Below are 13,011 nucleotides of genomic sequence, written 5' to 3'. Positions count from 1 at the left end.
ATGTGGGAGGAAACTCATTCAATAACGGGGAAAACGTACAAACTCCTTACAAACAGTGGAGGGAATTGAATCCCGATCTTACTGCTACTATTATGGTAACTATTATGCAAACAGTGAATTCCAAAAATCTTAATCACAAGGGGTAAAGTACAGTGGCATGCAAAAGTTTGGGCACCCCAGTCAAAAATTCTGTTACTGTGAATAGTTAAGTGAGAAGAAGATGAATTGTTCTCCAAAAGTCATAAAGTTAAAGTTGAAACATTCTTTTCAACAATTTAAGCAAGATTAGTGTATTATTTTTGTTTTGTACAATTTTAGAGTTTTAAAAAAAGGAAAGGAGCACTATGAAAAAGTTTTGGCACCCCAAGAGATTTGAGCTCTCAGATAACTTTTACCAAGGTCTCAGACCTTAATTAGCTTGTTAGGGCTATGACTTGTTCACAGACATCGTTAGGAAAGGCCAGGTGATGCAAATTTCAAAGCTTTATAAATACCCTGACTCCTCAAACCTTGTCCCAACAATTAGCAGCAATGGGCTCGTCTAAGCAGCTGCCTAGCACTCTGAAAATTAAAATAAATGATGCCCACAAAGCAGGAGAAGGCTATAAGAAGATAGCAAAGCGTTTTCAGGTAGCCGTTTCCTCAGTTTGTAATGTAATTAAGAAATGTCAGTTAACAGGAATGGTGGAGGTCAAGTTGAGTTCTGGAAGACCAAGAAAACTTTCCAAGAGAACTGCTTGTAGGATTGCTAGAAAGACAAATCAAAACCCCCATTTGACTGCAAAAGACCTTTAGGAAGATTTAGCAGACTCTGGAGTGGTAGTGCATTGTTCTACTGTGCAGCGACATCTGCACAAATATGATCTTCATGGAAGAGTCATCAGAAGAAAACCTTTCCTGTGTCCTCACCACAAAATTCAGCACCAGAGTTTGCAAAGGAACATCTAAACAAGCCTGATGCATTTTGGAACCAAGTTCTGTCAACTAATGAAGTTAAAATGGAACGTTTTGACCGCAATGAGCAAAGGTATGTTTGGAGGAAAAAGGGTGCAGAATTTCATGAAAAAAACACGGGTTAAACACAGGCGTGGATCGATCATGCTTTGGGCTTGTGTTGCAGCCAATGGCACGGGGAACATTTCACTGGTAGAGGGAAGAATTAATTCAATTAAATACCAGCAAATTCTGGAAGCAAACATCACACTGTTAAAAAAAAAAGCTGAAGATGAAAAGAGGATGGTTTCTATAACAGGATAATGAGCCTAAACACACCTCAAAATCCACAATGGACTACCTCAAGAGGCACAAGCTGAAGGTTTTGCCATGGCTTTGCCTGACCTAAACATCATCGAAAATCTGTGGATAGAGCTCAAAAGAGCAGTGCATGCAAGATGCCCCAAGAATCTCACAGAACTAGAAGCCTTTTGCAAGGAAAAATGGGCAAAATTCCCCCAAACAACAATTGAAAGACCCTTAGCTGGCTACAGAAAGTGTTTACAAGCTGTGATACTTGCCAAGGAGGGTGTTTCTAAGTACTGACCATGCAGGGTGCCCAAACTTTTGCTTCGGGCCCTTTTCCTTTTTTGTTATTTTGAAACTGTAAAAGATAGAAATAAAAACATAATCTTGCTTAAAATATTAAAGAAATGTGTCATCTTTAAATTTATGCCTTTTGGAAATCAGGTCATCTTTTACTCACTTAGCTATTCACAGTAACAGAAATTTTGACCGGGGTGCCCAAACTTTTGCATTCCACTGAATTGGACAAACTCACAAATCACCAGGGCCTAATAGCTTCCATCCAGGGTTTTTAAAGCAAAGGCAATAGATACAGTTGACCCATTGGTTGAAAATGTTCAAATTTCACCCTATCACAGGTGGTGCTAGAGAATAAACATCACTACACGATACAGGCCTTTCAGCCCATGACGTTGTGATGACCTTTTAACCTACTCTAAGATCAATCTAACTGTTCCCTCCTACATAAATACAATACAAAATACAAAAATGTCCATTTAGAACAGAGATACATTGCCTCCATTTCTCTATCATCTATATGCCTGAGTGTTTCTTAAATGTCCCTTAAATGCCAAAGAAAAAGCATATAAAAGACCAAAAATTAGTGGGAAGTTACAGGATTGGGAAGCTTTTAGAAACCAACATATACCAACTAAAGAAGGAAAAGATAGATAGGGTTGTAAAGAGAGCTTTTGGTACATTGGCCTTTATAAATCAAAGTATTGGGTATAAGAGTTGGAATGTAATGGTGAGGTTGTATAAGACATTGGTGAGACCGAATTTGGAGTATTGTGTGCAGTTTCGGTCACCTAATTACAGGAAGGATATTAATAAGGTTGAAAGAGTGCAGAGAAGGTTTAGAAGGATGTTGCCGGGACTTGAGAAACTGAGTTACAGAGAAAGGTTGAATAGGTTAGGACTTCATTCCCTGGAGCGTAGGAGAATGAGGAGTGATTTGATAGAGGTGTATAAAATTATGATGGGTATAGATAGAGTGAATCCATGCAGGCTTTTTCCACTGAGGCCAGGGGAGAAAAAAACCACCATGGGGGGGGGGACTTCTTCACGCAGAGAGTGGTGGGAGCGTGGAATGAGCTGCCAGATGAAGTGCTGAATGCGGGCTCACTTTTGACATTTAAGAAAAACTTGGACAGGTATATGGATGAGAGGGGTTTGGATGGATATGGCCCAGGTGCAGGTTAGTGGGACTAGGCAGAAAAATGGTTCAGCACAGCCAAGAAGGGCCAAAAGGCCTGTTTCTGTGCTGTAATGTTCTATGGTTCTATAGAACATGAAGGTAAGTTAGTTGATAATATTAAAGAGGATACCAAAGTTTCTTCAGATATTTAAAGTGCATGAGATTCAAGACCGCTAGAAAATGATGCTGGAGAAGCAGTAATAGGGAACAAGGTAATGGCGGATGAACAGAAAAAGTATTTTGCATCAGTCTTCATTGTCGAGGACTCCAGGAGTACAGTGGAAGTTCAAGAGTGTCAGGGGGCAGAAGTAAGTGAAGTTGTTATTAATAGGGAGCAGGTTCTTGGAAACTGAAAAGTAGAATAGTCACCAGGACCAGATGTTGTACACTCCAAAGTTCTGAAAGAGGTGACTAAAGGGATTGTGGACACATTAGTAATAATCTTTCAAGAATTAATGGATTCTGGAGGACTGGAAAATTGCAAATATCACTCCACTCTTCAAGAAGAGAGAGAGGCAGAAGAAAGAAAGTCTGACCTCAGTGGTTAGGAAGATACTGGAGTCGATTGTTAAGGATGTGGTTTTAGGGTACTTGGAGGCATATGATAAAATAGGCTGTATCAGCATGGTTTCCTAAAGGGATAATCTTGCCTGACAAATCTGTTAGAATTCTTTGAAGAAATAACAAGCAGGATAAACAAAGAAAAATTAGTGGATGTTTTGTATTTGAATTTTTGAAAACCTTCTTACACGGTGCCAGTAAGTTAAGAGCCCATGGTATCACAGGAAAGATACTAGCAAGATTAAAGCAGTGGTTGACTGGCAGGTGGCAGAGTTGGAATGAAGGGAGCCTTTTCTGTTTGGCTGTGAGTAACTAGTGGTGTTCCATTGGGTCTGTGTTGGGACAGCTTCTTCTTATGTTGTATGATGGAATTGATGGCTTTGTGGCCAAGTTTGCAGACGAAACAAAAACAGGTGGGGGGCAGGTCGTGTTGAGGAAGCAGGAAGGCTGCAGAAGGACTTGGACAGATTAGGAGAATGAACAAAGAAGTGACAGATGGACTACAGTGTCCGGAAGTATATGGTCACACACTTTGGTAGAAGAAACAAAAGGGTAGACTATTTTCTAAACAGGAAGAAAATTCAAAATCTGAGGTGAAAAGGGACTTGTGAGTCCTTATGCAGGATTCCATAAAGGTTAATTTACAGGTTGAATCTGTGGTGAGGAAGGCATACACAGTTAGCATTCATTTCTAAAGCAAGGATGTATATGCTGCTTTATCAGGCATTTACGAGGCCTCAGTTAGAGTATTGAGCAATTTTGGGCCCCTTATCTAGGAAAGGTTGTGCTGACGTTGTTGAAGGTTCAAAGGAGATTCATGAAAACGATTTGAGGATTATTATATTAGGAGTGTTTGATGGCTCTGGTGCCTGTACTCAATGGAATTCAGAAGAACGTGGGGAGATCCCATTGAAACTTATCAAATGTTGAAAAGCTTTGACAGAGTGGATGTGGAGAGGATGCTTCCTTTGGTGGGAGAGTCAAAGACCAAAGGACACATCCTCAGAATACCCATTTTAAATGGGGATCAGGAGGAATTTCTTTAGCCAGAGAGTGATGAATTTGTGGAATTCTTAGCGGCAGCCCTTTTTGTATATTTAAGGCAGAGGTTAATAGATTCTTGATTGGTCATGGTATGAAAGGATACAGGGAGAAGGCAGGAGATTGGGGCTGAGAGGGAAGTGGATCAGCCATGATGAAATAGCGGAGCAGATTCAATGGGCTAAATGGCCTAATTTTGCTCCTATATCTTAGGGGCTTATGTATCTTCCTCTACGAACATCCTGGTAGTGTGTTTCACAAATCCACCATTTTGTTATTGGATTAGACTTTATAATTGTGATCTTCTTTTGCAATTTAATTTTTGCCAGCTTCTATTTTATATAGCTATTTATATTTAACTGCAACTGTACAATATATTTCCTAGTGGTCATAATATGTATACATGGAGGTACTAGAGCTGATGCCTTCGAGTTGGCGTGAAGTGAAACCAAGTGACTGTCTTGGACACTTTGTTTGTGATCACAGGACCTTATTGGACATTGATTGCTGCAGGCCTGCTTCCCTTATTTGGTGGCGGGACAGGTGGTGAGGCAGCAGTGTCACCTCGGCTGTAATGAGGATTAGGCCTCAATCCTCCAGCTTGCATTGTAGTGTGGCCTCTCCCATCGGTGCTGCCCTCCAATGTTGGATTGGTGGAATTACAGGCTGGAATACCAAAAATCATCAATTTGCGGGACTTGCCACTCAGGGACTCGGGCTAAAAATGTGCTTTCTTATGTGACTATGTTCTTTGTTTTTCCCTTTCTCATTATTTTTAATGCATATATATGTTTTGCACCTTAGCCCTAAAGAAATGCTGTCTCATTTGGCTGTATGGATGACAATTAAACTTGATTTGATTTGCTTTGGTTTGATTTGACTGATGCAGTTAATCCGTGTTTTCCTGAGTGGTCACAGTAGGTAATTGCAGATGTTTAGTGTATCCCCTAGTGGTTACGGTTCTTTCTGAAAGCTTCTTGCTGCCACACAATTTAAATAGAAGCTATCTGCTCCAAATTTTAATGGAATGTTTCTAAATCTATTGTGTAAAGGCTGAACACGTTTACCCGCCATCATTTTCTGCTCTTTGTTTTTAACTACTTGACGTTTGCAACCTTACGTTTTCAATTCTCTTTGTTCTATTAGTGTTTAATAAAATAATCACAAAGGAACAAGCTTTGACTTCCGAAAGAAGCTTGGATCAAAAACATCAGAATCCAACACTGTGCCTCCAACATCGCCCCCCCATACCAGGGGTTCCCACTTGGGGTCCATGGACCCCTTGCTTAATGGTATTAGCTCACGGCATAAAAAGAGTTGGGAAACCCTGAGCAACAGTCAATAATCACAGAGGAAATAACTAATCACTAGGAAATCTGAATGTAATTAAACATGGAGAGCACAGTTTTATGCAAAGTAAATAATGTTTGACAAATCTACTGATAGAGGGAAATACAATATGTTTTAGATTTCCAGAAGGCATTTTTCAAGGTGCCACATAACTGACTGGTGCATAAATTAAGTTACTGGAGGACATGCACAGGCATGAACTGAAAACAATGATTCAAAACTCAATGGATCGTTTTTAGGCTGTTGGAATGGAACTACAGGAGTACTCAGGTAGATGTGTAGTGGAGAGTATATCAACTGGCTGCATCACAGACTGGTATGAAAACACCAATGCCCTTGAATGGAAAATCCTAAAAGTAGTAGATGTAGCCCAGTCCATCAAAGGTAAAGCCCTTCCCACCATTAAGCACATCTTCATGTAGGAAAGTAGCATCCATCACAGAACCCCCCCCCCCCCCCACCCCCACGGTCTCTTCTTGCCGCTGACATTAGGAAAGAGGTACAGGAGCCTCAGGAATAACACCACCACATTCAGGTTCAGTTATTACCCCTCAACCAAAGCTGAGGGGCTCTTGAACCAAAGGGGATAACTTCACTTGCTCTATCACTGAACTGTTCCCACAACCTATGAACTCACTTTCAAGGACTCTTCATTTCATGTTCTAGATATTTATTGCATATCTATTTATTATTGTTTTCTTTTTGAATTTACAGTTTGTCATCTTTAGCACTCTGGTTGAATGCCCAAGTTGGCATGGTCTTTCATTTATTCTGTTATGGTTTTTATTCTATAGATTTCTTGCCCGCAAAACAATGAATCTTGGGGTTGTATATGGTGAAATATGTACTTGGATAATAAATTTACTTTGAACTTTGGTCTTCAGATGTTCACACTTTTCATGAATGACCTGGAGGAGGAAATGAAATGCAAGGTTTCCAAAGTTTGCTGAGGATGTGAAGCTAGGTGGAAGGGTAGATGATGAGGACATTGTGTTCCTACAACGGGATATAGATAGAGTGAGTGATTGTGGGAATCTCACCTGGCAAACTGTTCAACCTGGGGAAGTATGAGGTGATTCATTTCAGTATGAAGTTACAAGGCAGATTATCTGAATGCAGAGCGTCTGCAAATGAGGACTCTCCCCATTACAGGAAGATGTAGGGGCTTTGGGAAGGATGCAGAAGAGGTTCACCAGGATACTGCCTGGATTAGAGGGCATGTGCTATTACGAGAGCTTTGGGTTATTTTCTCTGGAGCAGCTGAGGGGAGATCTGATTAAGGTATATAAGATTATGAGAGGCATAGATACAGTAGACAAACAATATCTTTATCCCAGGGTTGAAGAGTCTAATACCAGAGGGCATAAGGTGAGGGGTAGAGGGTAGTAATTTCAAAGGAGGTGTGAGGCACGTCTTTTCTTTACACTGAGTGGTGGGTGCACTGTTTGGGGTGGTAGTAGAGGCAGATACATTAGAGACTTTTAAGAGACGATTAGATAGGCACACGAATGAGGAAAACGGAAGAATATGGGCACTGTGTAGGCAGAGGGGATGAGTTAGCCATTTGATTACTAATTAATTAGTTCAGCACAACATTATGAGCCAAAGCACCTGTTCTTGTGCTGTACTGTTCTGTGCACCAAATGAACAAGATTCAGAGTAATCAAGGTGTTCCAGTGGAAGAACCACTAAAAAAAAAATCAACAGAGTAGAGGTTTTCACTAGTGGGAGTGTCACTAACAAGGAGATCTAGTTCATAACTGAGACCTATGGCAATTTCTTCTCTTAGATAGTGGCAAATCTCAGTTATTCTCTGAGCCTGCAGATGGAAATAGCTTAATATTTTAAAGATCAAGGAATGGCAGAGTAATACAGCACAGAAACAGGCCTTTCAACCCAAATGATCAATGCAGACCATAGAATCCTCCCTGCTACCCCCACTGTCTATGGTCGGCCCATCACCATCTATCATCTACCTGCCTATTCCAATGTCTCTTAAAGAGCCAACCTTCACTGGCAGCTTAATACAGATCCTCAGGTTACTTCCCACATCCTACAGACGTATGGGTTAGGGTTAGTGAGTAGTGGGCATGCTATGTTGGTGCCAGAAACACGGTGACACTTGCAGGCTAACCCCAGCACAATTCTCACTGATTTCATTTGTCACAAATGGCACATTTCACTGTATGTTTCAATATGTAAAGCTAATTTTTAAAGATCTTTATCTTTTACCACACAAGCAGCAGCTCTCTAATCTACAAGTTCAAGTACAAAACAAGTAAACGCATGCAAAAGCAATCCTCAAAGCTCCCCTCAGAATCAAACATGCCTTTGAGACTGGGAACTCTTGTCACTGGGTCCAATTCCAGGAGCTTCCTGCTCAGCCCTTCACCATGTAGCCTACATCAATAAAAGGCAATTGCTTTCCACTTGGTTAAACAGTATACACGGGGCTAATCAGTAACATCTGTTTTTCCCTCCAGAAACTAAAATCCTTTCATCACAAACATCATTTCAAACCATCTGCATTTGAAAAGACGTTTCTGACAAAAGGATATCTCAGTCTAATAGGAGGGGGTCATCATTTCCCCAGCTATAGGTTGACTCATTATAGAGCCTAATGGCTGAGGGTTTTAAAATGACATTACTAAAAGTGCTCCTCTGTTCAGCCAAGGTGGCACGCAGAGGGTGAGAAACATTTGCCCAAAATTGTCAGAATTTTCCGTTGGGTCCTTTGATCTACCACAGCCTCTAGTGTGTCCAGTTTGACTCCTATAACAGAGCCAGCCTTTCTAATCAGTTAATTGAGCCTGTTGGCATCACCCATGTTGATGCCATTGCCCAGCACACCACCGCAAAGAAGATTGTACTGGTAACAAGACTGGTAGGACATGGGAAGGAGAAGCCAGCATACTCCAAAAGACCTCAGTCTCCTCAGGAAGTAGAGGCAACTCTGGCCCTTTTTGTACACAGCCTCTGTGTTGGTGCTCCACTCAAGTCTGTCATCCAGGTGCATCCCCAGATACCTGAAGCTCCTCACCACGTCCACGTCCTCACCATCAATACTAACAAGAAGCAGTGCAGGCTTGGTCATCCTAAAGTCCATTACCATCTCCTTGGTGTTACTGATGTTGAGCTGCAGATGATTCAGCTTGTACCATTTGACAAAGCCTTCCACCAGGGCCCATCCTCCCATCCTCCGTTTATACACCCACTATTGCTGTGTTATCAGAGAATTTCTGCAGATGACATGACTTGGTGTTGTATCTAAAGTCTGAGGTATACAGGGTAAACAGAAAGGGAGCCAATACAGTCCCCTGTGGGGCCCAGTGCTGCTTATAGCCATGTCTGACACACAGCTCTGAAGCTGCACAAACTGTGATCTGCCAGTCAGGTGGTCCATTATCCAGGATACTACAATGAGGGCTGTATGGTCGTGAAGGCACTTGAGAAATCAAAAAACGTGATCCTCGCAGTGCTTCCCTGCTTATCCAAATGGAACGAGGCTCAATTCAGCAGGAAGATGACTCGAAATGCTGCAGGGGACTGAGGGCTGATCTGACCAAGGGTTAGAGATGAGCCAGGACCAGCATCTCTAGAGTCTTCATGATGTTTGAGGACAGGGCCACTGGACAGTAGTTATTCAAGACTTTTGATTGGCCCTTCTTGGATACTGGAACCACACATGATGTTTTCCACACAGTCGGGACCCTTTCCAGGCTGAGACTCAGATTGAAAATGCGCTGGAGAACTCCACACAGCTGCTCAGCACACTCCTTCAGGACCACGGGGTTCACACCGTCTGGGTGCAATGCTTTGCCATGTCCGAGTTTCCCCAGAGCCCTTCCCAGCTGCTCAGTGGTGAAGGCGAGTCGATGATGACTGGGGAGTTGGTGGGAGGGGAAAGGTGGGGGCTGGGAGGCGGTGAAGATTGGGACCATAGCAGTTGGTATGTGGAGATATATATGACAGGTGCAGGGCAAGGAGGGGATGTAGATAGTGGTAGCCTGTGTTGCTCATCCACGTGTTGTACTGGATGGGGAAGTGGGAGGAGGGAAGGCATTGGTGCTGAGGGAGCTTTGGGTGCCTCGGCACCTGGACTGGTTTGCTGAGGGGGGTGTGAACAGGAGGGCAATTGTCAAACCTATTGAAGAATTGGTTTAACTCATTAACCCATTCACAGCTGCATTCCAAAGCTCTACAGCTAGACTGATTGAAGCCAATGATGTTCTTTACACCTCTCCACACCTCCTGTGTGCTACTCTGCCCAAGCTTGTTCTTCAGCTCTCTCCTGTATTCCTCTTTAGGCACCTTGATCTTCTCCTTTAGCTCCCTCTACACGTTTCAACTTCTCCCTGTCTCCTGATCTAGAGGCTCTCTTTTTGTGGTTGAGAAGAGCCTTTAGATCACTGGTGACCCGTGTTTTGTTGTTAGGGAAGCAGTGAACAGTCCTTGATAGTACTACAGTGTCCACACAGAAGTTGATGTAGCCAGTGATACCATCAGTAAGCCCGTTAATGTCTTCCCCATATGGTTCACAAAGCACATTCCAGTCAGTAACCTCAAAGCAGCTCTTCAAAGCCTCCAGAGACCATTTCTTTACTATCTTGGCGGTAGCTAGCTATTGCTGTACTTTGGGTTACACAAGGGCATGAAGTGAACCAGGTTGTGATCCGATCTTCCAAGTGGGGGGAGAGCTGTAGAGCTGTATGCATCTTTAATCTTTGCCTACAAGAGATCCAGTGTTTTATTTCCTCTTGTATGACACTTGACAGGTAGGTAGGTTTGTCAAGAGAGAAACATGGTTGAATTATACCTGCTGGTATTTATCTATGACATTTTATTCCATTCCTTACTTTAATCTCTAAATTTACTTGCCTTTTTTATTCTTTTTAATTGTTGAATGTTGTTTTTTGATGCATGCCACGCCCTGACTAACACACAACAAATTCCTCATATATTGAAATGCATATGGTGAATAAAGGTAGCAAAATAAACAACAATCTCATAAACCATGAATTAGGAAAAATTACAGGCAACTTGGCCCCACGCTGCCTAACCAATCTTTATTGAGTCTTTCAAAGAAGTTACCAAGAAAATTGTCAAAGGGAAGGCAGTGGATGTCATCTACATGGATTTCAGCAAGGCCTTTGACAAGGTCCCACATGGGAGGTTGGTCAAGAAGGTTCAGTCACTTAGCATTCAAGATGGGGTAATAAACTGGATTAGACATCGGCTTTGTTGGAGAAACCAGAAAGTAGATGTATACGATTGCCCCTCTGACTGGAGGCCTGTGACTAGCAGATTGCTGCAGGAATCGGTGCTGGGTCCCTTGTTGTTTGTCATCTATATCAATGATCAGGATGATAATGTGGTAAACTGGATCGCAAATTTGCAATGACACCAAGATTAGGGGTATTTTTAAGATAGTGAGGAAGGCTATCAAAGCTTGCGGCAAGATCTGGACCAACTGAAAAATGGTAGATGGAATTTAATGCAGACAAATGGTTGGCAGGACCAACCAGAGTGGTCTTACACAGTGAGTGTTTGGGCATTGAGGAGTGCAGTAGAACAGAGTTGTCTGGGAATACAGACCCGTAATTCCTTAAAAGTGGCATCACAAGTAGACAGGGCTGTAAAGAAACCTTTTGGTACATTGGCTTTCATAAATCACTGTATTTAGTACAGGAATTGGGATGTTGTGTGGAATTTGTATAAGGCATTGGTGAGAACTAACTTGGAGTATTGTGTGCAGTTTTGGTCACCTATATACAAGAAAGATATCAATAAGATTGAAAGACAACAGAGAAAATTTACAAGGATGTTGCCAGGACTTGAGGATGACAGTTATAGGGAAAGATGAATTAGAACTTTATTACTTGGAACGTAATTGATTGAGGGGAGGTATACAAAATAATGAGGGGTATAGATAGGGTAAATGTACACAGACTTTTTCCCACTGAGGTTGATTAGGTAAGGGTGAAAGTTGAAATGCTTAAAGGGAACATGAGGAGGAAACTTCTTCACTCAGAGGGTGGTGTTAGTGTGGAATGAGAAATTTGATTTCTTGCATGGATGGAAGGGGTATGGAGGGCTACGATCTAGGTGCCAGTCGATGAGCCAAAGGGCCTGTTTCTATGCTGTAGCCCCTCTATTTCAAAATTCTACAGTCCCACCATATCTAGTGAAAAATGATTGTGCACAATTAAATAAATAATTCCAGTGGGTCCAAGAACATTGCCCAGAATGCAAAACCACAAGGCTTAAGTTTTGACAAGTTTGGATATTCAGCTTGTGGATAATTCATCACCATTTCCTGAGAACCAGTTCTCAGCCAACTCACCCACCATCAGTGACTCCTGGAGTCTAAGCCCAAAGGTCAAATCAGTGATCAATGAATGCTCAGGTCTTGAAGCTCAACATCATGATCAAAGTCCGAAGTTGGAAGTCTGGGGCCAAGGACTGAGACTTCTCAGTCTCAGAGGCAGCTTGTCCAGGTGTTGGAAGCCTACCCGAGTGTGGGTGGGTGGGAAAGGGGCTTATTTTGCAGTGCGTGGTGATATCACGTGCAATGATGTGTCAGTTCCTGATTGGAGAGCACTGAGCATGCACAGGATTTGCCAGAATGTTTCAGCATGTGGCAGGGTTAAGATGTGTTTGTTTATTTCTGTAAATAAAAGTTCTTTTAATTCTTCCAGAATTATGATTCTTAATTGGTAACCCATGGTATGTTTAAATAGAAGCAACATAACATGGTGTCAGAAGTACTTTTCGAAGAATAATACAGGAGAATCGAAGATAATCGAAGAAAAGAAAAAAGTTTGAACGGTAATCAGTGATATGGAAGGTTTACAACCCCCACAAAAACTGCAGCTGACTGGGAATGTAGCTGAGAATTGGAGGATATTCAAGCAACAATTTGAACTGTACTTATCAGCGATTGATTATGAAGAAAAATCGGTCAAAATCAAAGCAGCACTTTTCCTCCATGTAATCGGAAGTGACGCAGTAGAGGTATACAATAATTTTGTCTTTGAAGATGGAGATAATTTCAATTTGAAGTATTTTGTATACCTAAGCGTAATTTAACGTACGAATACTTCACAAATACTTCACGTGTGCAGAGGGCTACTGAAACAATTGATCAGTATGTGACTTAAGAAAGCGTAGTAGAACGTGTGAGTTTAGATTGCTCACAGGCTCTCTTATTAAAGATAGGCTAGTTTGTGGCATTCTAAATAATGCACTGAGAGAAAGGGTTTTGCATGAGCAAGATTTAAATTTTGAACAAGCTTTTGCGCTCTGCAAAGCTTCTGAGGCTGTAATGTCGCAGGCTGAAGAGC

The 13,011-nt window shown here is 41.9% G+C and overlaps 1 protein-coding gene across 2 annotated transcripts in view; it reads right to left on the bottom strand.

Moving 5' to 3' along the window:
• Positions 1-13,011, bottom strand: part of rabggtb (Rab geranylgeranyltransferase subunit beta) — a 99,143-nt gene that overhangs the window by 78,808 nt on the left and 7,324 nt on the right. The window contains exon 2 of one of the 2 annotated variants that reach the window (XM_073062500.1): positions 1,541-1,597. The exons of the other annotated variant lie outside the window; for it this stretch is intronic. Within the exon in view, the coding sequence (XP_072918601.1) occupies positions 1,541-1,597 (57 nt within the window). The remainder of the gene's footprint in view (positions 1-1,540; positions 1,598-13,011) is intronic. 2 annotated transcript variants of the gene reach the window in all.

This window comes from Hemitrygon akajei, chromosome 12, assembly GCF_048418815.1.
Source record: "Hemitrygon akajei chromosome 12, sHemAka1.3, whole genome shotgun sequence".
NCBI lineage: Eukaryota > Metazoa > Chordata > Chondrichthyes > Myliobatiformes > Dasyatidae > Hemitrygon > Hemitrygon akajei.
Note: the sequence above shows the minus strand (reverse complement) of the source record. Positions and strands in the feature narration are given on the sequence as shown.